Source organism: Felis catus, chromosome A1 (genome assembly GCF_018350175.1).
Source record: "Felis catus isolate Fca126 chromosome A1, F.catus_Fca126_mat1.0, whole genome shotgun sequence".
In the NCBI taxonomy this organism is placed as follows: Eukaryota; Metazoa; Chordata; class Mammalia; order Carnivora; family Felidae; genus Felis; species Felis catus.
This window is the reverse complement of record NC_058368.1, coordinates 7626504-7652834: the sequence shown is the minus strand read 5'-3', so window position 1 is coordinate 7652834 and position 26331 is coordinate 7626504. Positions and strand designations below refer to the sequence as shown.

The 26331-nt window shown below is 47.3% G+C and overlaps 1 protein-coding gene across 1 annotated transcript in view; it reads left to right on the top strand.

The window, feature by feature from the left end:
* Positions 1–24246, top strand: part of FLT3 (fms related receptor tyrosine kinase 3) — a 76742-nt gene extending 52496 nt beyond the window's left edge. The window contains exons 15-24 of the mRNA XM_023250335.2: positions 85–189; positions 3224–3334; positions 4597–4750; positions 6847–6929; positions 7824–7951; positions 11517–11639; positions 14035–14146; positions 14932–15031; positions 15742–15847; positions 23707–24246. Of these exons, the coding sequence (XP_023106103.2) occupies positions 85–189; positions 3224–3334; positions 4597–4750; positions 6847–6929; positions 7824–7951; positions 11517–11639; positions 14035–14146; positions 14932–15031; positions 15742–15847; positions 23707–23829 (1145 nt within the window). The 3' untranslated portion in view covers positions 23830–24246. The remainder of the gene's footprint in view (positions 1–84; positions 190–3223; positions 3335–4596; positions 4751–6846; positions 6930–7823; positions 7952–11516; positions 11640–14034; positions 14147–14931; positions 15032–15741; positions 15848–23706) is intronic.
* Positions 24247–26331: the final 2085 nt, after the last annotated feature.

Sequence of the window (26331 nt, the reverse complement as noted above, 5' to 3'; positions counted from 1 at the left end):
GAATCGAATGGTCCAAATGTTTCCACAGCGTTTCCGTTCTGTCGGAAAGTCTCTAACGTGCCCTCGCCCACCATTATCTTGCAGGGAAGGTCCTGGGATCAGGTGCTTTTGGAAAAGTGATGAATGCGACAGCTTACGGAATTAGTCAAACGGGAGTCTCAATCCAGGTGGCAGTCAAAATGCTGAAAGGTACAGTAAGGTGGAACGGTGCCCACAAAGGTGCGCAAAAATGGGGGGCATCGTCTCCCGCCTCCTCTTCTCCTCGTCTGCAGCATTTTTACGGTTACCGCGTGCCACACTTTCAAGGCTAAGAGGGGCCTGGGCTGGGGTTGGTGTCAACCAAGTCGTGAGTATAAAATCCAAGTCACGAATGCAAAAGTCCACCTCTTCTTCCTCTTCTGGCTTTGTTAGGTGTTTCCAGCTTCAGTATTAGGGGGTACTGTTATTACGGGCAGATGTTGTTTCTTACATTGTGACACAGACTCTGGGCAGAAGAACCAACTGAAGCCCTCTGCATTCTCACTTCCCACTTGTGGCTCCCCCGCCATCCCTCCCCCTAGCGTCCTTGGCTCAGCAAGAGCCCTCTGGTTGGCTTCTGCTGCCGCGATCAGCAACCTCCAACAAACGAAGTCTCACGGGCCTCTTTCCTCCTCCCAGTCCGGCTGCCTCACAGTCCTCTGCTGGCTCCTCGTCTTCCACCAACTGTTGATGAAGGCTTGCCTCCTTCCTTTGCACCGTGCATGCTCACTACAGGCTACCTCAGTGTCCCCCCCCCCCGCCATGGCTCTAGTCTAGGTACCAAGGGTTCTCACAGTTGCTCTGCCTTCTGAGCCTCAGGTTATGTCCAAATGCCTGAGCACCTCAAAAGGTTCTCTAATTCAAACTGAACTCCTCCAACCGTGGCCCTCCATCAACGCTCCCGCTCAGTGATCGGTGCCGAGGGCCAATGACTGGCCATGATTTCCCCACAGTAGGGCAAACCGGAAACCGAGGCCGCATCCTCGAAACCGGGTCCGTTCTAGCACCCCACAGGCTGTCCCTGCCTGGTATCCTGCCCCGTGTTCCTTGAACCCGCCCTCTTCTCACCTCCCTACCACCCCGGGCCAAACCTCTCTCTTCAGAATGGCTGCAGCGGCCCTCCAGGCAGGCCCTATGGGCTCCTTCTGGATTCTCAGTGTTGAGGCCCAAGTGCCGGTTATGGAATGCAAAGCAGACCGGTTTCCCCACTTAGCACTTCCCGGTGCTTCGGGATTACTCCCGAAGGAGTCTCCGCAGCCCTGCAGCGTCTGGCTGCCCTCCTCCCCACCTCACCCTCCCCACCTCACGCTCACTGGGAGGCTGCCTGCTTTCGGTTCCTCCAGAGCACCGTGCTCCCTCCCATCCCAGGGCCTATGTGCAGGCTGATCCCTCTGCCCACCCTTCCCCTTCCACGTGGTTCTCTCCCACTCCTCCTTTAGATCTCAGCAGAAATATCACTTCCTCAGAGAAGCCTTCTCTCACACCACAGAGATCAAGTTCCTTGCTGTGAGTTAGCTCTCCGTAGGCCTTCTTCCTCATGCAATGTATCACAGTGGGGATGACGTATTTGCTTAATTACTCCATTAATGTCTCATCTGCCACATTGGTCCGTAAGGCGCGTGAGGGCCAGGGTGGTATCTGTTCTGCTGTGTTTTCTTTTATTTGGATCTGTGCCCGTTCTGTTACTTCAGTGTGGAATGTTCTCCCTCCCTTCCCACTGTGAATTCGCCTGGTTATCTCTTATCTTACCTCAGGCATTCGGGGTCCGCTTCCACCCCCCTCCAAGGCTAGGTTAGGCGTCCCTCTTGTGTGACCCCACAGCCCCCTTCTATTCATTTGCCACTTTGCATTTACCACACTGGGTTGTAATTGTTTATTTACTCGGCTCCCTTTCTCAGGAGACTCTAACCTCCAAGAAGACAGGGGCTGTGTCTTTTGGCTATCACTCCTTCCCCCATCGCTTGGCACATCGCCTCATACACAGCAGGCATTCAATAAATACTTGTTGAAGGGATGAAGGAGTGAATGAATGGATGAGAATGAATGAAAGTCAGGTCACGGGGTATGAAAGTGCTCTGGCAAAGTTAAGCACACCATAAAAGATGTTATTTTGGTCGTGACGGGCAAGCCATGGGGATTTGAAAGCTACAGATCCCTATAAAACATGAAGCAGAAGACACAAGGTACTAGGGGATCCCAGTGCTCACAGTGGAGAATCTCACTCCTACTCCCAGTGAGAGAACCCCGACAGCTCACTGAATCAAAATGGATGGCATCAGTGCTCTGGAAAAGCTACCGTACAGGCTAGGATGTCTCCCAAGACAAAGCAATGACACCTGGAAATACCTAGTCAACTCTTCACTGAATGTAAAGAAAAGTTACCGCGTCTATAGGAAAGAAGGTGTTACCAGTGGAGTGGGTGCCTGGCGCCTGATACCTGGAGAGGGAAGTCCAAAGACCCTGCCCCTGCTTCTAGGGCTCCAGCACCCTCCCGGGCAGGGGTGCCCCAACCAACCTGGGCACATCAGTCTCATTGACGTGAGACCTGGGAGTTTATCAGTAACTACCCTTACGCTATGCTTCTAAGCAAGATTATGAGGATAATTTGCCGAGCTATCTAGACTTATCTCCAGGGGGGGAGAATGCATTGTCCAATGGATGCATTCTAGCCTTTTTGGTAGCTCTCATGATCAGTTAACGAGTCTCTCGAGAACTTGGTTAGTGGGAACTGGTCTCTTTGACCTTCTCACCATTGGACCTGTTGACACGTACGAGGTTTTAGACCTGAGGACCGTGAACTGGAGCCAGCCACCCTTGCCGACATTCCTGTCCTGTCTCTCCATGCCCAACAAACCCAAGAGTCAAAACAACGAAAGAAAGTTACGTTTCTCCCTTCGGCATATTTCCGAACTTTTTCATGTATTTCGTTTTGTTGTATTTCGGTTTTTTGAGGGTCCACTAGAAAGGTTTCTATTTTTGGTGGGTAGAGGAACGTCCAGGGGAAAGGCTCGTTATTAGGCTCAACTTTTATACCGCAATCTTTGAAACTCTGCCTTCTACACAAGCTCTTATTAACAATCGCGGACCGTTTTATGCATTACGGTTTTTCATGCAAATTCGAACTGGAGAAAGTTTTCGTTTATTAAATGACCTAAAATACCTACTTTTCTTTGGCCTTACGTTTCGTACGCTTTTCCGTTGACAGAAAAAGCAGACAGTTCCGAAAGAGAGGCTCTCATGTCCGAACTCAAAATGATGAGTCACCTGGGAAACCATGAGAATATCGTAAATCTGCTGGGGGCCTGCACACTGTCAGGTAATCAGTTCCTACTAAAAACATCTCATCAAAAATATTTCAGCTTGAAGACCCAGAGGACACCTGTTCCCATTTTCTCCTCTTTCCTCAGTCACAGTGTGGGTCCCCAAACCCAAGTGGAATTAGACGTTGAACCCTCTGAAATCAGATAGGTCAGTATAGAGAAGGCCTCTCTGTATAGGGAGACGCCACATAATTTTCACCTATTCGAAAACAGCAACAGCACTGCGGGTACACGTTGTGGTTTCTCATTCTACTTGCTCAGATGGAGCTTCTCCCCCGGCCGTGAAACTGGCCTAAACGCAGTGGCGAGAATGGCCGCAGAGCCTGGCCACTGCCCTGTTTGGGCGGCTTCAAATAAAGCACAGCTAAGGCAGGCTTTCAGACTTCATTTTCCCAGAATTCAACGGAGCACGCACTCTGATTCACTCCTGCTTAGAAATACCCGAAGGACGGGGAGGCACGTGCGTGGCTCCGTCGGGTAAGTGTCCAACTCTCGATTTTGGCTCAGGCCACGATCTCACGGTTCGTGGGATCGAGCCCCGCATCGGGCTCCACACTGAGCGTGGAGCCTCCTTGGGATTCTCTCTCTCTCCCTTTCTCTCTGCCCCTCCCCTGCACACGCTTTCTCTCTCTGTCTCTCAAAATAAATAAATAAGCATTAAAAAAAGAAAAGAAACGCCTGAAGGATGTGCTCAAGCGTCCTTCCTTCTGGGACTGGGACCAAAAAATGGGAAACAGAGAAAATGGATCCGAGAGGATGCTTGTGATGTATTTCTCCCTCCTCGGCAAATGGCAAATCGGCATATATTTGACAAGTGCTCACGGTGCAGCTGGCATATTATTCCCAGTTGCAAACTGGAGAATCCAAGTGGCCGGTAGTTATTGACGAGGCAACAGGTGCAACTAGCACCCACGCAGAAGGCAAGACGATACCGCGTTCCAAGGGAGTTAGAGCAAAAAGCTGGAATTGAATTGTACAGGAAGAGATAAGCTCAGGGGTGCTGGCTGGCTCAGTCGGTGGAGCCGATCAAGTGCGACTTGATCTCGGGGTTGTGAGTTCGAGTCCCACGTTGGGTATAGAGGTTACTTTAAAAAAAAAAAAACTTAAAAAAAAAAAGAAGAAGAGATCAGCTCAAAGTTGTACTCGCCCAAAGTCAGGGGAGAAGTAGGCTCTCTTAGATTATGTTGTCTGCCACACAGACGTCTGAAAAAGTTATTTGGTATTTGTATGCCTGTAATGAAAACTCTCACTATTTCAGGACCAGTTTACTTGATTTTTGAATACTGTTGCTATGGTGATCTTCTCAACTACCTAAGAAATAAGAGAGAAAAATTTCACAGGACGTGGACGGAGATTTTCAAGGAGCACAATTTCAGTTTTTACCCCGCTTTCCAATCATACCCAAATTCCAGGTAAGAGACGGGGTCAAGGTTTCACAATTATATGTTGTAGAACACAGACAAAATATGATGGTTAAACACCCCCCGCTGGCCAGTCTCTGAAGGCCGTAGTCCGGCATTGTGTGCTCTGGGGGTTCTAAGATCTAGAAAGGCCACTTATCTTTGCTATAGTTTTCTCTGCTGATTGGAACAATGACACCTTTTGCTTTCCCGTGGTGCAGGGACTGTAGCTGTCTCCGTCCACCTGTGCCGGAATCACACCCCTGGACCCAGGCTCAGTTTTGGGAAGAGTGCATTATTCTGTCTTTCAGGTCTGCTGGATGACACGTAGATCCCAGTTGAAAGAATGAATGCTTTTTCCAAAGCCCTCCACGTACTCACTGAGAGTAGTTCAGGTCTTGGGCCTTTTGCTCTGAACTCAAAAATTGGATTTTCAAAAATTAGAACGGATCAATTGACGTAATGTGATGGGGGCAAAATTAAGAAGCGGTAACATTTGTCCCTGTGCCCCCCGTTGTGTATTCTGCCATCCATGCGGAACCCGTGTGATTCTCAGTCCTGTTGAGATTTCTTGTTGTAGTGTGTATAAACGAGGGCTATAGGAGTTTGGTGATCCTTTGGTCCTCATCCTTGGGAATTTCTTGCTAATTACTTGAACATCGTGTAACACCTTTCTCTGAGGTGTTCTTCATAGAATGATTCCTCAGTCCACAGTGCATTCCTGTGTCCTTGCCATATGCGGAATCTCCCTTATTCTAAAGGCACAATCGTTAGAGACTTTTGTCTTTACTGCGCGACTTTTGGAGGGTGCGTTTGAGATTCCAGCCTTGATTTCTAAGTGTGTAGCTTTCAGTGCACGCCTTTGGCCTTCTAAGGTCTGAGACGGAGACCTAGCATCTTAAAGCCGGGAGGCCCCATGGAGGTCCCCAGGGGCGTCTTTGTGCGCTTGCCCTTAACCGATTGATACCCATCACCCCAGTCTTGTCTTCTACACTCGTTTCTCAGTTCATATTCGAAAACTGAGAAAATTCTATAATGTCATCTGTATTCTAGAATAGAGTCTCTTAATGAGTCGGATGTGTGTGATCAGCACTCCATGGTTAGTAACAACTAATCCTGCTCAACAGGGCCTTTGATTCATTCTGGTCACTGGGATATTAAATCCACTGAAGCAATTTAGGGACATTTGTGGTCTGAAAGGATGCCATTTTCCAAAGATAGGGAAATTGTAAATTGGGGTGAAATTGTACGCGGGAATAAATGGCATCCTTGTATACAATGCGCACAGAATTCCTCGGTGAAGAATTTTACATTATAACCATAAAAGAGATTATCGATGTTACTATTTATTAATTTCACGGGAAAGGGAAATTAGCTTTATTTACAAAGACCAGCTTGAGGACAGAAGGATGGTAAAACACTTAGAAGTCTTTTTGGAAAATCCGTATTACATGAGTTTTTGTAGGGAAAGTGAGCTTTAAAAATTTTTTTTTACGTTTATTTATTTTTGAGAAGCAGAGTGAGACAAAGCATGAGCAGGGGAGGGGCAGAGAGAGAAGGAGACACAGACTCCAAAGCAGGCTCCAGGCTCCGAGCCGTCAGCACAGAGCCCGGCGTGGGGCTCGAACCCACAAACCGCGAGATCATGACCTGAGCTGAAGTCGGACGCTCAACCGACTGAGCCACCCAGGCACCCCAGGGAAAGTGAGCTTTTAGAAACAGAAGAGGCCTGAGTCCTAATTGTACGTTTTGTGAGCTTTGTGATTTCAGCAAATCACATTTATCTCACCAAGTCTTTTGTGAAATGTGCCTCTCACACCCAGCTTGTCACGTTGTGGCAAGGACGGAATGAGGTCCTCTTTGAACTGTAAGGACGTTATACAGAGAGTGGGGACCACTCCTCTCCTAGTGAGACTTGGCAAGCCCAATTAATTCCACACGTGTTTTTAATGCCCACATGCACGAAAAATGGACCAATGGATGCTGTGCTTTTTGTTTAAAAGCCCATTTATAACTGGAATTCATTTCTTTGATGAATTGTAATTTTTTTAAAATATAATGTCTACTCAGAAGAAGAACATAAATAACGAAATAATTTTTTTTAATAGCATGCCTGGTTCAAGAGAAGTTCAGATACGCCAGGACTTGGATCACATCTCAGGGTTCAACGGGAACTCATTTCAATCTGAAGGTAATATTTTATTCTAATTAGTAGCACCTTACAACAGAAACGGATACAGGAATTCTATTAGCTATTTTTTAAAAGTTTGTAAACGCGAAACACGATTTTCTTTGCTAATGTCATTTGTAGGCTTTATTAATGCATATTTGCTCTAAAGGTGGTGAAAAGCCAGTGGTTCGTATATCGTGCATTTTACGTCAGTATGCAGCTAATAAACATCGAGGGCTATCTTATTTGGTCAGGTGGTTCTTTTTATTTTATTGAAAAAAAATTTTTTTTTCAACGTTTATTTATTTTTTTGGGGACAGAGAGAGACAGAACATGAACGGGGGAGGGGCAGAGAGAGAGGGAGACACAGAATGGGAAACAGGCTCCAGGCTCTGAGCCATCAGCCCAGAGCCTGAAGCGGGGCTCGAACCCACGGACCGCGAGATCGTGACCTGGCTGAAGTCGGACGCTTAACCGACTGCGCCACCCAGGCGCCCCCAGGTGGTTCTTTTTAAAGTCATACATTTATTAGGGCCACCGAGTACTGATAAGTGGAACAATGATGAGTTCTGGAATCAGACAGAAGTTGGGTTGGCCTTGGGGTTCCTTCACTTCCTGGCTGGAAGACTGGATGAATTATGTCACCATCTGAGCCACAACTTTGTCATCTGTCAAGTAGGCCCAATGATACTTTTCTCATAGGACCAGCAGGAGGATTAAATGGAACAACAGTAAAATGAGGCACAGCTTCTGGCATAGATGGGTTAGCCCCAAGGCCGCCAGAGACGTGCGGTGATAGCGTCTTTCTGCAGTCTGGGTGCCCCAGCTCACTGTGACTCTAATAACTGCCCGTGGAGCTTTACTGGGACAACTTCATAGACTCTGGAAAACATGAGGACCCGTTCTGTCTTACAGATGAAATCGAATATGAAAACCAAAAGAGGCTGGAAGAAGAAGAGGACTTGAACGTGCTGACATTTGAAGATCTTCTCTGCTTCGCCTATCAAGTTGCCAAGGGAATGGAATTTCTGGAATTTAAGTCGGTAAGCGCCTTGTGAAGAAGAAACTAACACAGCAAGATAATCTGGGAAATGAGATGTGCTCTCCCTTTTCTGGTTTGTTTTAACTTGTATCCCTTAAAGTCTCGCCCCTCCCCACCCCCCCCACCCCCCCAACCACCACACCCTTCACTGTTGGAGCCGCCTAGATGCTTCTTCCCACCGGCTCTTGACGAATTACAGTTATGAAGGCCCCGGGATCCCTTATTAGATAATGGTTATCGCAGCCCTCCCAGGCTGTCCAAAGTCCCCTGAAACTTCCAGATAGGCGGTCAAAGCGAGGTGTACAGAGTCAGTCCTTCCTTGGACGGTCAGTTCAGGTTGTTCAGGCATTTGGCCCTGGGTAAATGGAGGCTCAAATACCATGCGCCGTGCTTGTGGGGCCAGCCCGTCCCCCACTCTGCCCACCTCCGCCTTTGCCTTCTCTGCGGTGCCCTGCTGCGGGCCAGCACCGTTCCTGGGCCCTCCCGGCTTCCTCTGCCGCTAATCCCAGATCCAGGCCGTGGATCCTGCCACAAACCACGGTTTCTATCTCCACTTTGCATTCTTTCTGCAACCGGCTTTCAGTCCTGTTCTCTGACATTTCAAATGTCTCCTGCCTGTAAGCAGATGAAAGCCATTCCTCTGGCTCCTTTCTGTCCTTGCCGTCTCGTCCTTCGTCTCTGCCGAAGGCCACCTTTACCTTCTCTCTATTTCCCAAACTCTTCCCTCCTCTTTTCCCTATGAATTTTCATTCTCTTTCTCCCTCTCTCCTCCACATCCCTCCTCTTGCCTCCTCTCGCCCTGAATTTGGAGAGAAGGCTTTCAACTGTAGTTTTTTCTCTAAAAAAATTACTTTCTGGGGCTGTGGGAAGAGGGCAAAGTGGGTGATGGGCACTGAGGAGGGCGCTTGTACGTAAGCGACGAACCACGGGAACCTACCCCAAAAACCAAGAGCACAGTTTACATACTGTATGTTAGACAACTTGACAATAAATTATGCTTCAAAAAAGCACTTGCTGTAATATGATGTTATAGGTCGAGTCTATCTCAGTTTTAAAAAGATTAACGTGAAATAAATCTACAGCTTTGAAGAACAGGAAAAAGTGGTCTTCATAATAGTAACCAAACCTATGAAGCATCTTGAGATAAACAGAACCAGAAATCTGCAAGATCCCCGTGAATAAGCCCGTGAGACATTATTCAATGGCAGGAGGAAGGCCTGAATGAGCTTCACCGGGTTCATGTAGGAGAGACTCTGCGTTTACCAGAAACGTCAGTTCTGTCCAAGTTAATCTGTATGTTTAACGCAACTCCAGTTAGACGCTCAGGGGTTTTGTTTTGTTTTCCTCATGCGTATTGAAAGGGCACGTGACCTTCTTGGCTCGTCTTTTCCAAATGTGGGCATCCTTGCTCAATAGTTTAAAAAAAAAATCCCATCTTATAATATTTTCCCATCCCTCCCCTTGAGGCCCGTTCTTCTCTTCATCTTCCCTACTGGCTGTTGGACTCCTCTTGTCTCAAGTGTACGGATAGTTGCTTTATCTGTAGTTCACCTACGCGGCCACAGTAGGGCTTCCGTGAGTGTCTTTGTGGACCTTGGAGGGCATCTAGCTTGATTGCCTGTCCTTAAGTAAATACTCAAACTTCTCACAACTGGAGGTCAAGGGGCACTGCTTTTTTCCCCCTCTGGGCTTGTTATAATAAGAATTTTCTGAGGACTATCCACTTTCTTAGACCCTGTCCTCTGCATCGGTCTGTCCTTTCTCCCTCCGTCTCTGGTTGCTCCTCAGTTTCCCCGTAGGTTCCGTGACCCCATCAAACGTTACTTGAGCCCTGGGGCACCGTGCTAGGTGCTGAAACAGAGTCAGCTCTTATCCCTGACAGGGGAGAAAGAGACAAGCAGACATGCAAATCAAAGATGACACTGGAGTGGGGTAAATATTCACGTTCCAGTAAGTCCTGGGGACCCAGGAGAGGCACAGGCGGGTCAGACCCGGGGGGAGGGGAGGCGGTGCGGGAAAAGCTTGTGGAAGGAGCCCAGGCTTGGGCTAGAGGAGATGTTTGAGGCAAAGGAAAACCAGCAGGGAACATGGGATCGGGCAGGGAACATGAAATCAGGAGGAAGTCCGCTAAGAAAGGTCATGAGTTAAATGTGTGGCGTAGTGAGGTCTCTTGGGCAGCAAAGTAGGGTCCTAACCCAGTAGATTTTTGCCTATCCCTATCTGAAGCTCAAGAGAAATGTTTGGGGGGCGCCTGGGTGGCTCAGTCAGTTGGGCGTCCGACTTCGGCTCAGGTCATGATCTCACAGTGTGTGAGTTCGAGCCCCATGTCGGGCTCTGTGCTGACAGCTCGGAACCTGGAGCCTGCTTCGGATTCTGTGTCTCCCCCTCTCTCTGCCCCTCCCCTGCTCGTGCTCTGTCTCTGTCTCTGTCTCAATAATGAATAAATGTTAAAAAAAATTAAAGGACAAAAAGAGACACGTTTGGGTTGGAAATTGAGGTTTGGGTGATGGCGGTTGCCTCCCTAGGTTTGGACGAAGCGGCTGGCGGGTGGGGGGATGTGAAACGAGAGGGGGCAGCACTGGGGGATGAGAGCAGGCTTGCATGGGGCCATGGGAAGAAACAGGTTCCCCCAGGGGCCAGTGAACGGGCCAGATTCACAGAAGGAAGGTCGTGAAGAAGGAGGGGCTGCCGAACAGGACCAGTTACCGCCGGAAGGTCAGCGCAGAGCTCTGCCGGGCTGGGCTGGGCTGTGCACCGCAGGGCTCGGCCAAAGCAGTTGGCAGGCGTTGGGGAAGAGGAAGGCAGGTTGCAGGGGCCCGGTGGTGACGTGGGTGCAAAGTAAGCGGAGTCCACGGGCCGAGGACCGCGCTCTCAGAGCACCGGCTAGGGAGGAGGGAGAGCTAGAGGGATTTGAGTCTGTTGGGTTTTTGCTTTTATTTCTTTCAAGGTTGAAGAGAGAACCCCTTTGGCCCTTTACTCCTTAGCGCCCTGTTCCTTTGAATACCTTCTTTCTTAGAGTTAATTCTCTTGCCGGACCACTCGGGTTCCTGTCTTGTCATCTCTCAACCCAGGGGCTCCCCACTGCACTTCAGTCCTCCTTCCCAAACTTATTGTTTTCATATCTTCCAACTATTTTCTTTGCCAGTACTCTCGCTGTCGAGAGCACCGGTCAGGAAAGAGGTCGTTTTCTCCGCCCCGCAGTAAGAGTGCTGGAAGTCACTCTCTGAAAATCCCCTCCGGAGCTCAACAGCGGGCCCTGTTACTGGCTTTTTGTTTATAGCAAGACACAACCCCCAGCCAGCCTTGCTCTCCTAAGAACCCAGCCCCTTGGCCTCCTGGAACGTTCCATAAGCAGCGCGGATGACCGCATCCACAATAACCGGAGACCTGGGCCGTCCGCGTTCAGTCAGTGCCACGAAGCAAGCGGCCCAGGAAAGAGAAGACACTCGGGTGAACCCCGCGTTCCCGTCATCTGTAACTCCCGCCGACCCTGAACCTGGAAGAAAGCTTGCACTCTGTGATCATCTGCATCACAGTAAATAACACTCCAATTTCATTCTTTATAGTGTGTTCACAGAGACCTGGCAGCCAGGAACGTGCTCGTGACCCACGGGAAAGTGGTGAAGATCTGTGACTTTGGACTGGCTCGAGATATCATGAGTGACTCCAACTACGTTATCCGGGGCAACGTGAGGCTGCTACTTCGTACACGTTGTTTTATGCCGTCACTGTGTGTTTTGTCGTTGTTACGGTAGACAGCCGCACTCCCTGTGGTGCGTGTTTGAGTCACGGCCACGTCCGAGCACTTGCTCACGGCCGTTAGCTTTCTTAGGCTTGACAGCTTTTTCTGTAGCTTCAGGGAATGTCCCAGCTGTAATAAAAGCCGAGTAGAGGAGCATCACCTCTGTCACAGCAGATCAGGTAGGGTACCTTGGAGCACAAGCCACGCTTTAAACAAAACCCGTTACCTGAGCCTACAGTTCCCGGAGCTGTACAGTGACTGGAGTCCTGTTTCCAATCGCGGGATTTGGCAATAGCTACCATAAAACGTTTTTTTTTTTTTTAAGTACGACATATAAATTAAATGTTAAATGCAAAATCTTTAAAGGCACAACATTGAACGTAAACGTTAGCTAGTGAAGGTTTAGCATCTTATGACTGCCACACGGGGAGACCTAAAACATGACTGAACATAAAAAATTTTTAAAAATAATTAATTAATTAATTAATTTAAAAAATTTTAAATCCCTAAGGATAGATGTGGGTTTTTTATTTTTTTTAATTTTAGAGAGAGAACGCGCAGGGGAGGGGGGCAGGGGGAGAGAGCCGGTCTTCAGCAGGCTTCAGGTTCAGCGCTGAGCCCTCTGTGGGGCTTGATCCCAAGACCCTGGGATCATGACCTGAGTCGACACCAAGGGTCAGATGCTCAGCCGACTGAACCACCGAGGCGCCCTGTTGTGTGTTTTTTTTTTAATTTAAGATTTTATTTTTAAGTAATTTCTACACCCAGCGTGGGGCTCGAACTCATAACCCTGAGATCAAGAGTCACATGCTCTAGTGACTGAGCCAGCCAAGTGCCCCCCGATGTGTTATTTATAAGAGAGCTATTAGAAATACTAAATGATAAAATTGTGCAGTGAAAGAACGTGGCTGTAAGAATTACAACACCTGGACGTAATCCCCTGTCCTTACGTTTTGGAATTTCTGGGTGCTTTTTTGTCCCCACTTGTGAAATGATAATAACAGCGAGTGCTGACACAGTGCCTACTGTGTGCTTAGTACTATTCTAAGTGCTTTACATATATTCATTTAGTCCTCAAAGCATCTCTCTTGGGGGTGAGGAAACTGAGGCACAGAAACATAACTCTGCCCATGATTACACAGCACGTGGATTAGAGCACAGATGGGCTGAGCCCCAAGTCTGCGCATAACCTCTGGGACACGTGCAGCGTTTCCCGTGAGGATTATACGCTTCCCTCACTGGGGTTGTTGTGGGAATAAACCAATAAAACCAACATGAAAGCACCTGTCCGGGGAAACGGCCAATAAACGTTAAAAATCAAATTAAACTGCATTCCCATTAGCATCAAATAACCATCCGGGCTGATGTTAGATCCATACCTCACTCGTTGGAGCTGAAGTCGTAAATATGATCAAAGCTTCTGTGTGGCTGTGCAGTTTTTAGCCTTACTAGCTGGCCGTCTCTTACGTGGGAAGGTGAATTGCATGTGGCACCTCGGTTAATCCGTGTAATTAATCAAATTAGCCAGACCAGCCTGTTTGGTTTTACCAGCTCATCGGTTTGTGCAGGATTTAAAATCGGGTTTCTTTCTTGAGCTTCGGTTTGGTTTTGTTTTGTTTTTTTATTTCCTTCAATAATCTCTACGTGCGATGTGGGGCTCGAACTCATGACTCCCAGGTCAGGGCGCAGGCTCTACTGACTGAGTTGGCAAAGTACCCTTCGAGCTCTGATTTCACTGGGCAGGTTGAACATGCGTGGTGAGGGGCTCCTCAACTCACGAGAAAGAAAATACTACAAAAAGCTCTACCCCGGGAACCTATCCACCCCCACGTCTTGGTTCCCATCCCAGGCTGTACTAACTCAAAACCCGCCTCTCGTGCTCCTGGAGATTATTAAAGCCACAGAAGCCAGCCTGGTATCATTCCTGGAAGAGATGGGGTGTGCTCCCTTCACCACATTCCTGTAGGTGGTATTTCCACTAAAGCCCTTCCAAGAAGGTCGTCCACTAATTTACCAGTATCTCCTTACCTCTGGTCACCTGACTGGTTCCTCCTTCATGGTGTCTGCTGTGACACTTACCCATTTCCAAGCACAAGCCTTTGTTCACAAGGAGTTTTAAAGAGATGCCGGTTGATTTTTTTTTTTTTTTAAGCCTATTAGAATGTTGATTTGAAAGTGAAACACTTCCCCTTGGGCAATATGATCTCCTCAATGAAGGATTAAGAGCGGCTTTAGGAAGAAAATACACTTTATTATCGGCTAATAAGAGAAAAGAAACACGCCTCGTTCAGTCCGTTCACCACCCATCACCACTGATCGGTCCCCTCTTGGATTCCGCACAGGCCCGTCTCCCTGTAAAGTGGATGGCTCCCGAAAGCTTATTTGAAGGGGTCTACACCATAAAGAGTGACGTCTGGTCATATGGAATATTACTCTGGGAAATATTCTCACTTGGTAAGTTTTGCAGTTTGCTGCCAGCCGTTGCCCCCCACACGCTATCCCATTCCTAAATCAGGGTGCGTGACCCGTGACCTCTAATGCTCCCCAGAGCTGGCTCGTCCTTACCTCTATGCAGTGTGTGCCATTTCATGTTTTGTTTTGTTTTTTTTTTTAATTCTTTTTAATGTTTATTTATTTTTGAGAGAGAGAGACCAGGGGAGGGGCAGAGAGGGAGACACAGAATCCTGAAGCAGGCTCCGGGCTCTGAGCCATCAGCACAGAGCCCGACGCGGGGCTCGAACTCACGAGCCGCGAGACCGTGACCTGAGTCAGAGTCGGAAGCTCAACCGACTGAGCCACCCAGGCGCCCCCTTTTTTTTTTTAATTTTTTTTCCTAATGTTTATTTAGAGACAGAGACAGAGCATGAGCAGGGGAGGGGCAGAGAGAGAGGGAGACACAGGGTCCGAAGCAGGCTCCAGGCTCCGAGCTGTCGGCAGAGAGCCCGACGCAGGGCTGGAACCCACCAACCGCGAGATCATCGCCTGAGCCAAAGCTGGATGATTAACGGACTGAGCCACCCGGGCGCCCCCATTTCGTGCTTTATTTGTGGTGTCTGTAGGTCTGTCTACCCCCACCGGCCTGTAGCCACCGGCTGGAGGGCAGAAGTCCTGACTCTCCCCGCCCACGGCCTCACGCCAAGCAGTGTCGGGCCCATGGGAGCTCTCGGTCCATGCTTGTTCGTTGTTGAGTGAATGAAGAAACAAATGAGATGGTTTCTCCGCCCTAACGTTTTCCTCAGGTGTCAATCCGTACCCTGGCATTCCGGTCGACGCTAACTTCTATAAACTCATTCAGAGTGGATTTAAGATGGACCAGCCATTTTATGCTACAGAAGAAATGTAAGTTCACGTCAGAGGGCAAGGTGGCCGAAATCGGGAATTTACAGTCTCTCTCGTTCCGAATGCATGACCCCCCCCCCAAAAAAAAAGCGCAACACTCCTTAATGCAAAATGCATATGATTCCTCTTAAAAAAAAAAAAAAAGGAAAGAAAAGGAAACTCTAATCCTTTTCTTGGGGGGGGGGGGGGCTTCCTGAACCTTCCTGCCCTAACATACTATGAATTAGGGGCTTCAGTTCCTTTGCTTGAGGGATCCCTGGGGGTGATCCAACTCCCATCTCCCGACTTCTGGGCCACGTCGTAGTTTTTACTTTTTATTTTTTTAATTTTTTTTTAACGTTTATTTATTTTTGAGACCGAGAATGAACGGGGGAGGGGCAGAGAGAGAGGGAGACACAGAATCGGAAACAGGCTCCAGGCTCCGAGCTGTCGGCACAGAGCCCGACGCGGGGCCCGAACTCACGGACTGCGAGATCGTGACCTGAGCCGAAGTCGGACGCTTAACCAACCGAGCCACCCAGGCGCCCCACGTCGTAATTTTTAAAACGCATTTCTGTCCCTCATCTAATTTGCCCTTTCCGGTGGGAGTTGAAAATCTAGTAGAGCCCGTGCCGCAAAACAACCAGGCCGCAGCTGAGCAGCTGTACGGGGCCTCTGCTTCCCTTGGCTCAGCTTTCCTCTCCTTACTCTTCCTCCTCTTGCTTTTGCAGATACTTTATAATGCAATCGTGCTGGGCTTTTGACTCGAGGAAACGGCCGTCCTTCCCCAACCTGACCTCGTTTTTAGGATGTCAGCTGGCCGATGCAGAAGAAGCGGTAGGTAGCAGCACCCTGCTTGAAAAGGCGATGCTGGAGGGGGCCCCCCGGGGGGCTCAGCTGGTTGGGCGGCCAGCTCTTGGTTTCGGCTCGAGTGGTGACCTCCCGAGTTGGGGAGTTCGAGCCCCGCGTCGGGCTCTGTGCTGGCAGCGTGGAGCCTGCTTGGGATTCCCTCTCCCTCCCTCTCTCTCTGCCCCTCCCCGACTCGTGCTGTCTCTCTCTGAACAAGTAAACTTGAAAAGGCGTCCTTAGAAAGGAAAGCGATAACTCAGAACACACGCTGGCTTCCCGAGACCCAAAGATACCACGTTGTCTTTCTCACCGCGATTTGTCTTGTTTGCCCTTTAAAAGTTGTATGGGGTGAGATCTATTTATTGGTAACTGGTTTTTTTTGTTTTTTTGTTTTGTTTTTTTTTTGCGGGGGGGAGGGGGGGAAGCTCTCCCTAAAGGTTTCGGCCAATTGAGAAATTAAATGTCCAGTGCACAGGACTAGACAACCAAATAATACTGAATCCCTGAGCCCCCCCGCCCCCCCCGCCCCGCCCCGCCACCGACCGTTAGCATGGAGTAATCGCACGACTCAGTCATGTAATACAGTATCGTGGAGAGAACATTGCCCTGCAGTCCTGAAGAGTCGAATCCCAGTCCTACCATGCGGTCTCCTCATTGCTGTGTGCATTACGGCAGATCGTTCCTCTGGGTCTTCCTTTTCTCACCTGTAAAATGGGTTGTCACGCCGGGTGATCCTTGAGCGCTGTGAACTTGGAATCCCTCTGCTAACTCTTCCCCCCCGGTAATACAACCTGGCGTAGTGAACGGAACCATCCTCTAGAGGCCGTGGACGAAGGATGGGACCTTGAACCTCCAGTACCCAGGTTCAGATCTTGGCTCCGTCATTTACATCTTACAGGCCTCGATTAAGTCAATCTTTTGTTGGCTCTCAGTTTCCGTGTCTGAAATATGGGACTAACAGATCTTACTTTGGGGAGCTCTAAAGAGTAAATAAACTGATGTATGTGCAAAGACTTCCCACACAGCAGGCACTTGGTAGTTAATAAATGTTAGCTACATAGGCACCTGACTCTTTAAATGGATTGTCTGTGCTCTTTTTCTAAATTACTGAGTCCGTTTTCAATTCTGTGGCCTCTCCAGAGACCTGGGTATAGGTCGTGTGTGGCCTGTCCTCCTGTTAGGATGTTCGAAGAATCCCATTCGATCATTCGTCTGTTTGCTTGTTTGTTTTTGGGCTTTGTTGTTGTTGTTGTTTTGGTGAGAGAGTGAGCATGAGCAGGGGAGGGGCAGAGAGAGGGGGGAACGGAGGATCCGAAGCAGGATCAGCGCAGCCAGCAGCGAGCCCAGCGCGGGGCTCGAACTCACAAACCCTGAGATCGTGACCTGAGCCGAGGTCGGACGCTTAACCGACTGAGCCCCCCGGACGCCCCTGAAAAAATCACATCTGGAAACGAAAATATGGTCAGGGAATTAGGTCCAGAAAGTCAGGGGAGATGGAAAGCCTCAGGGCTATCGAGTAGATAACCCGGAAATAGTTAATGACGCTATAAGAGAAACTGAAAGAAGAATCGTGGAGAGAAAACAAGAAAGGAGCTGTTCAGGCAAAGAGAAAGCCAAGCAGTTTTCACTGGCTGGGGAGCTGGCTTTGGATCCACAGAGGTTTTATTTGCGCTAGAATTTTGGGAAGAATGAGTAGGATTTTGGCTGCTGGGGGTTGGGGGGTTGGTGGAGTGTTCCAGGCTGGATGAGTGATAGAAGTAAAGGTTCACAGGTGAGAGAGGCGAATGGAAAACAAATGGTTGTGGCTAAAGTATAGGGCGAGTGGGGGAACACGGAGGAAAACAAGACTATAAAGGTAGTGGGCCAGGGTGCAGGGTCCGCTGCGGCCAAACTGTCCCTTGGCTTTGTTCAGGACCTCCTTGGACTCGATGTGCAGCTGTCCTCTGTCCCCATGCTCCCAGGATGTCCAAATCCCTCTCCCTCTGTTCAGGGGGCCTTCAACATATCAGGGATTGTTGAATGGCAAGGTCTCCACGGACAATGACTCAGCTGAGGATATCCAAGCTCAGGGACATCCCTTCAACTCCCCACCCCCCCATTCTCTTCCTCTCTGCCCCCTGACCCTCTGTGATGGAAAGTTCTTTTCCCTACCCGTCTCAGAGCCACTGATGGCAAGCTGTAGCTCCTTTAGGTAAATGACAAAATAGTGTCCCTGCCAGGGAGACACTCATCCGCCCAGCCACCGTGGGGAGCCTCTCACCCCCGGCTGGTGCAGTGGGCTCCAGTCTAGAAGCCCGGGGAGCAGAGCAGAGATTGGACTTCAGGCCCCCCTTGCCCGCTTGGCTGGACACCTCTGAGCGAGGCATGATCTCCGCAGCCGTGCCCACTGCGAGCAGACCCTGGCTCCTCCTGTGTCGCCGTTCCGTGGTTTCTCTTCACACCTCCCGAGCACAGCCACGTGTCGTCTCTTGAGTGGGAAGACAGGCCTTGCCAGCGTGCCTGGGGTAACATCTCCTGCTCCGCGTGTGAATGCTTTTTGTAGAATCTCTGGTTTTGCTCCATCGTGGACTCGGGAAGCAAATGGCCCTCGGGGAACCAATGAGAAGAGGAGGGAAGCACGCAGAGGAAACACAGGTTGATGCTCTGAGATGTAACTTACAGCAGGGAGATCGTCGAACAACGTGCTAAGGCAATGAGGATTTGTGGAACCCGGGGAGGATTTGCAGAATGGACAGACATGCTTCAAGATTTGTCTCGAAGCCCAGATCGCTACGTGTGTGACAGATGTTAACCGGGCTTATGGTGGTGACCCTCTCCCAATAGATACCCAGAGACGAATCGTGTCGTACGCCTGAAGCTAATCCAGTGTTACATGTCCCTTATACATCCGTTTTTTTTTTTTTTTAAAAAGGAGCCAGATCAAGCTATTCCCTCGTCTCCAAAGACCTCCCTGTAACTTCTCCGGTCAGATTTCAGGGTCCTTCTTCTGAGTCCCCGTAACACTATGTGACACTCTGAGACTCAGTGTTGTGTGATACTTTTGCCTTCCCATCACTAGACTTGGCTCACGAGGTCAAGGACACGCACTGTTCATCTTCACATCACCTGTGTGGTTCCACAGGCAGGAGACACTCACAGCATGAGGGTACATTAGAGGCCCTGTCTGTTTTGTTCGCTGTGACATACCCAGTGCTTAGCGTATAGAAAGGGCTAAGCAATGATATCTGGAAGAAAGGAAGCGTAAAAGCAAGTTTGGGGAGGCAAAAGCGAAACAGCACGAGGAAGGACATCCGTTAAGAGGTGACTGTGGCAGCAGAGGTGAGCAAAGGAGGGAGTGAACTGGACCGCGGCAGGGGGGAGGGGTGCAGAGGAAAGGGACACACGGCTCCTGTTTCAAGAAAGGGGCCTGAACTCACATCACCTCTCCTTTCATATCAGTGCCCACAAATTATAGGGTGTAGAATATAATATATATATAATATAGAACTATATTATAAATGTATCATATATAATGTATTGCAAATAAATATAATACAAATATAAAGGATTTCTATTTGTAATACAAATTTGTATTTGTATACAAATTTGTATATTGTAATACAAATACAAATATTTAATATAAATATTAAAATATAGATATATACACTACATATTTTTATTACTTTTTATTTTATGTATTAAAAAAATTTTTTATGTTTATTTTTGAGAGAGAGAGAGGGACAGACAGAGCATGAACGGGGGAGGGCAGGAAGTGAGAGAGACTCAGAATCCCAAGCAGGCTCCAGGCTCCGAGCCGTCAGCACAGGTCCCGATGCGGGGCTCAAACTCATGAACCACGATATCACAACCTGAGCCGAAGACAGACACTTAACCCACTGAGCCACCCAGGCGCCCCTGTTATATATTTTTAAAGAAGTGAGACCATAATTGCCTTTGAAAGCCAGAAGGCGATCTCTGTGGACCGGGAACGGTGGAAAACACCTGGGATGATGAAAGCAGTTAGGACTGAAGGGAGAAGACCCACGACAGAGGACTCTTTGAAAGGATAAGGACACGTGCTTCCCTAACGGGCAGGGAGAGGTCTGGTAGGATTTTGCAGTGGTTCCACAGTGGGGGCAGCCACACTGTTAAGTACACGTAAGAATAAAGCAAGTGTTAAAAATGTGAGTATAACCACCATTAAAAAGAGAACATAATATATCTCAGGTGTAGTGTAGAAATAAAAATATAGTTTATAATCTCAGGTGTGGGGCGCCTGGGTGGCTCAGTAGGTTAAGTGTCCGACTTTGGGCTCAGGTCATGATCTCACCGCTCGTGAGTAAGTTCAAGCCCCACATCGGGCTCTGTGCTGACAGCTCGGAGCCTGGAGCCTGCTTCGGATTCTGTGTCTCCCTCTCTCTCTCTGCCCCTCCCCTGCTTGCTCCCTGTCTCTCTCTCAATAAATAAATAAACAAACAAACAAACAAACAATTATAATCTCAGGTGTAGCGTAGAAATGAAAAAGGACCATAGAAAACTTGAACAACCCAACAAAGCAGGGGAGAGAGAAACAAAGAACATTCATGGAAATAGAAAAAAAAAAAAAAAAACACAAAAAAGCAGGATTTGTAAGTCCACTTAGGAAAGAGAATTTCAAAATAAATGTGCCTGTCATCATACAGCACATTAACTGACCTCAGTGCAGTGGAATGGGACATCGCCAAGAACAACCAAAAAGGCCCCAACATCTGACGTCAGAGATGAAAATCCCTGCTTACAGAAGTCTTTGGTTCACAAGAAGGAGGAAGAAGGAAAAAGAAATAAAAATAGACCCTACTTATTAAAACCTGTAGGAGCCAGCCACGTTTATAATTCTAAATTCATTTGTTAGAAAGCAAAAAAGAATGAAAATGAATGACTTCAACTTTCAACTCAAGAAACTAAGAAAAAACAAACAAACAAACAGCAATGTATGAGGAGACAGAGAGGAAGAAGAGAAAGAACAAAGCAGCAGAACAGAACTAATAGAGGGGCACCTGGGTGGCTCAGGCGGTTAAACATCTGTCTTCCGCTCAGGTCATGATCTCGCAGTTCATGGGTTCGAGCCCTGCATCGGGCTCTGTGCTGACTGGTTGGAGCCTAGAGCCTGCTTCGGGTTCTGTGTCTCCCTCTCTCTCTCTGTGTCCCTCCCCTGCTCGCTCTCTGTCTCTCTTTCTCTCAAAAATAAACAAATATTAAAAACAAAAAAAGAACTAATATTGATACAGGCAGAATTCATTAAACTGAGAGTAGCCCCCAAAACAAAATAATAGTGATGGTCAGGAAAGCCAAAAGTTGTTTTTAAACTAATAATTTAATTGCTCCCGTTTTTGATGTCATGCACACTTCCTAACATGTTACCCATAATAATACATTTAATTCTCATTTCAGGCTCACAAAGTAAGTTCAACCATTACCTCTTTTGCAGATCAGTAAACAGAGATACAGAGAGGTTCAGTAATTTGCCCAAGGTCACACAGTAAGGGTCAGACTTAGGGGTTGAATACAACAGTCTGGAAGTGGTTGACACTGTATATTAATATTGTATATTAACATAGTGTACAAATATACCACTAAAGCACACTATGAAGAGAGCAATTAAGAAAGAAGAGACAGCACAAATAAGATTCAGGATAAAAAGAACGTAATTATGGACAGGGACACCATTTTCTTTTCTTTTTTAAAAAAAATTTTTTATTTTAATGTTTATTCTCAAGAGGGAGACAGAGACAGAGTGTGAGTGGGGGAGGGTCAGAGAGAGAGGGAGACACAGAATCCGAAGCAGGCTCGGGGCTCCGAGCTCTCAGCCCAGAGCCCGATGCGGGGCTCGAACTCACAAACCCCGAGATCATGACCTGAGCCGAAGTCGGTCACTTAATGGGACACTATTTTCAAAAGTATAAGAAAACCCTACGCACCTCTTTCCACGGATACACTTGGAAAGCTGGGGTTTCAAAATTTTTATAAGGAGAATGTACTTACGGATTACTTGTGCCATTAAAAATTCATTTAAAAAATCGCTTACAGGGGTGAAGGAGGTACAGGCTTCCGGTTATAATGACTAAGTCACCAGGATGAAAGGTACAGCATAGGGAATAAGTCAGTGGTAGTGTAACAAAAAGTGTATGGTGACAGAAGGCAGCCACGCTCTGGTGAACACGGTGACATACAGACTCGTGGAATCACTATGTTGTACACCTGAAGCTGATGTAACATTGTGTGTCCCTTATACGTCAGTTAGGCCAATTACGTAAATAAAAATCCATGAAAGAAATGGAAAAGGAAGACAGGAAAAGCAGTGATATACCCGAAAGTGCCCCAGGGACGGACTGACTGGCTCTGGGAGCACAGCGAGCTCAAGGAGATGGTTCCGGAACTTCTGGATCACGGGACTGGCAGTGCGCCAAGTGGAATTGCAAACACAGGAAGCAGGGAAGGTTTGGGGATGAAAGATCATGAATACAGGTTGGGTCTGAAGCGTCCCTGGTGTTTCTGTCACAGCCTCGCTCGGAGGGTTAGACATCCAACGCCCGAGATGTACGTTTGGTTCAACAGGTCATGACCGCCTGCTGCTTTCCAAAAAACACATATCATCCCTGTTCATCCTTCCGGGTACAGGCAGAGTGTTATTGTGCAGACCAGGGTCAAAAGGATATTTCTCTTGATCTGCTTTCCAGAAAGAAAAAAATCAAAGAGTAGGAGGCGGTCCGCTCAGTTACCAAACTGTGAAAAACAGACAACCCTTGTCTTGTCCTAAGGCTCTGGAGAAAATAGTGTTCCCAAACACAGCTGACGGTGCAGCCTGAGTGTTTCAGCACTCAAATATGCATCCCCTTGGACCCAGAGATGCCACTTCCCCGTTCATCCCAGAGACAGACGAGGCCAGTGTAACCTCTGCAGTTTTATGTTACATAACCAGTCCACCGAAAGGTTAGTTAGGGGCGGCCGGGTGGCTCAGTCCGCCGAGCGTCCAACTTTTGGTGCTGGCTCAGGTCATGATCTCGCGGTCATGGGATTGAACCCCATGTCCGGCTCCTCGCCGAGCATGGAGACTGCTTGGGCTTCTCTCCCTCCCTCTGTCTCTCTGTCTCTCTCTCTCTGCCCCTCCCCCCCTCGCACTCCATCTCTCAAAAATAAATAAATGATTGATTTTAAAAAAGTTTAATGATGGTACATCAGTACTATGGAATGCTAGGCTGCGTTAAAAAGATGAATGTGCTCCCATTCTGTCAACAGGGAAAATATATAACTCACGTAACATCCGGACAACATATTAGCAACTCAGAATAAGGCTCGAAACCAGAATCTACACTCTCAGCCTACGGATACACAATTGTGTATGCACAGCAGACTATAACGGTGGCCACCTCTGATGAGTTTAGCTTGTTTTCTATACATCTTCCTACATGGCTTACGTTATCTCTATGAATGTGAATTAACTTTGTCATCAGACAAAAAGTAGAACTACTTTCATTTTGGAAAAGCACTCTAAAGTCACCCAAGTGAAACTCAAGCATCAGTCCCCCGTATTAATTGCATAATGAACAGGTCTCTCTTAGGGGCCTTTCTCTTTTATGGTTTTACCGCACAGCATTAGGATTTCTAGATCGAGATTTTGTAGCCAAGAATAGAAATAATAATGGAATAAAATGCTCAACTTGATTTCTCCATGAATAAAAGGACCAAATCTGCTTTGTCAATTAATATCCTCTTAAGATTATTCTCTAAGGCTTATGTGTAGTAATAGCAAGTAATTTGCAATAGAGCCCCGTGACATGTACGTCATCATCGGATGGTAACCAGTGTTGTGTCTTTTTTCCCACATTCAGATGTATCAGAACACGGATGGCCATGTTTCCGACCGTCCTTCCGTCTACCAAAACAGGCAACCTTACAGCAGAGAGGTGGAATCGGGTTTACTCACTCCACAGGCTCCTGTCGAAGATTCCTAGAGAAACGACTTAGTCTTAAGGACTTCCTCCCTTCAACCCCCAGCTTAAACAGGCTATAGATTACCAAAACAGGATTAATCTCATCACTAAAAGAAAGTATATTCTCAACTGCTGCTTTGCTGGACTTTTCTCTAGAAGCTCTCTGTATTTACTCTTGTTTTCAAAGGAACTTTTGTAAAAATCACATCATCCTTTGCACAAGGCAGGAAGAGCTGATAATTAACTTTATTGGAGCATCTACCCACATCCAAAGGCCTTCTCAGTCTGGCTTCAGTGAAAATTGTGTACCTGAACTATAGTATATTCTTGTAAATACATAAAACAAAAGCATTTTGCTAAGGAGAAGCTGATATGATTTTTTTAAATCTATGTTTTAAAACAATATGTAACTTTTCCGCTATTTAGTGATATATTTTATGAATGAAAATAAAATTTCTTCTATAGAGTTGTTTGTGATTGAATTGTTTGCATGGTCTATTTAGGGCAAGACTTAACTGGAGGGGAGGAACCTAATGAAATTGTGTGCAATGTTCTGTATTTTTTTTTTCCTACTGAGAAGGTCCATCCTTTTGTTGGATCCTTAAAAGGATCTGTGACTCCTGCCCCCAGACCAGGAACCAAACAGCTGGCGAAGGCTTGCTTTTCTGCAGCACTCCATTGATTCAGCCTCCCTCGTCCTTTGAAGCTTAGCTCCCTCCCTCCCACAGGCTTATAAACTTGGACTTGCCCCTGTCCTTACATTCCAGTGTGGTTCTTGGTGAAGGTCTGCCTTCTCTCGTCCTCCCTTCCAGTGCCTCGGTTAAGATAAGAGCCCTGAAGCCAGTCCCGCTAGGCTGGACTTCTCTGTCCACCACTCTTCACCATGCAACGTTGGGCAAGTAACTGAACTTCGTTAGGCCCCAGTTTCCCGTTCTGGAAGAAGAGATAATGATGGATGGAATCTCTCTCACAGGGTTGCTGTAAGAATTAGATGGATGACATACATAATATATGCATGTCATAAATATACACATACACAGATGGTCCCCAACTTATAGTGGTTCAACTTACTATTTTTCAACTTTACGACGGCGCAAAAGGGATACACGTTCAGTAGAGACGGTCCTTTGAATTTTGAATTTCGATCTTTTCCTGGGTTAGCAATATTACCCTCTTTCATGATGCTGGACAGTAGAAGCTCCCAGTCTGCCGTGGGATCACAGGGTAAACAAGCAACACCCTGGACGGCATTCTGGTGTTTACTCTGGGTACGGTATTCAGTCTGTGACATGAGAGATCCAACACTTTATTATAAAATAGGCTGGGTGTAGATGATTTTGCCCAACTGGAGGCTGACATCAGTATTCTGAGCACATTTGAGGTGGGCCAGGCTAAGCTGTGATGTTCGGTAGGTTGGGTCTATTAAATACATTTCAACTTATGATATTTTCAACTTACTGTGGGTTTACTGGAACATGGCCCCTCCTGGGATGTTTATTCCTCTTTAAGCCCTTGCTTTGTTGCTAGACTTGAGCTCTGTCTTATACTTTAGGTCTTTTTCAGCTCCACCAGCCATCATGAGTGATGGCTTCCTCTGCCGAAATCTACAAGCTTCTTGTCCATATCATCCAACTGGCCCTTAACGTGGACATCCTTTCTTTTCGCTTGGATTTCTTTCAAGCAACAAAAATGTATTATCTTTCAGTTCTATAGGTAAGCAGTTCGACAAATGTCCTTCTGGGCTAAAATCAAGGTGTCATCAGGGTTACGTTCCTCTCTGGAGGCTCTAGTGGAGAATCTGTGTCCTCACCGGTTCCGGCTTCTACGGGCTGCTAGAATTCCTTGGCTGGTGGCCCCCTGCCCCCATCTTCATAGCCAACAATACTGCATCTTTCCATCTGTTCTTCTGCAACCTTGTCTCCCTCTGCCCATGAACTCAGCAGAGACCACTTCTCTCATTGCAAGGATCATGTCTCTTCACTTGGATTTTTAGAAGTGTGAAAGTAGATATGATTTATTCTAAGTTGTATGGCTAATTCCCACTTGTGTATACAGTCAGGACACAAGAAATATCTGTATTTGATTGTTTTTTTTTACCTACTCAAGTTAAAGCATCAAATATGCTTGGTGTTAAGAATTCAGATAATTTTGTCTTTTCACTTATAGTAGTAAGTGAAACTTTCCCTTTATGTGCCCAACCCAAAGCCCAAAATGTTCCTTCAGGGGAAATGCTGTTAAAGTTTCAGATATATTTCTCCCACCTTCTTGTTTAAATATACGTGCATTACTTACACATACTTACACAAATACACTCAACCCACCGAATTCTTTGTTTCTTTACATAAAACGGAACCACACCAGCCACATTGTCAAATGTATTTTGGTTCTTAACTACGTGTCAATATTTTCCCAACTAGACATGTTTGTGAAGCAGCCTGTGATGAGGTAAGTGTTAAGAATGACGTATGTATCATCTCATTAAATCTTCGTAAGTGCCTTATGAGGTAGGTACTAAAATGATAC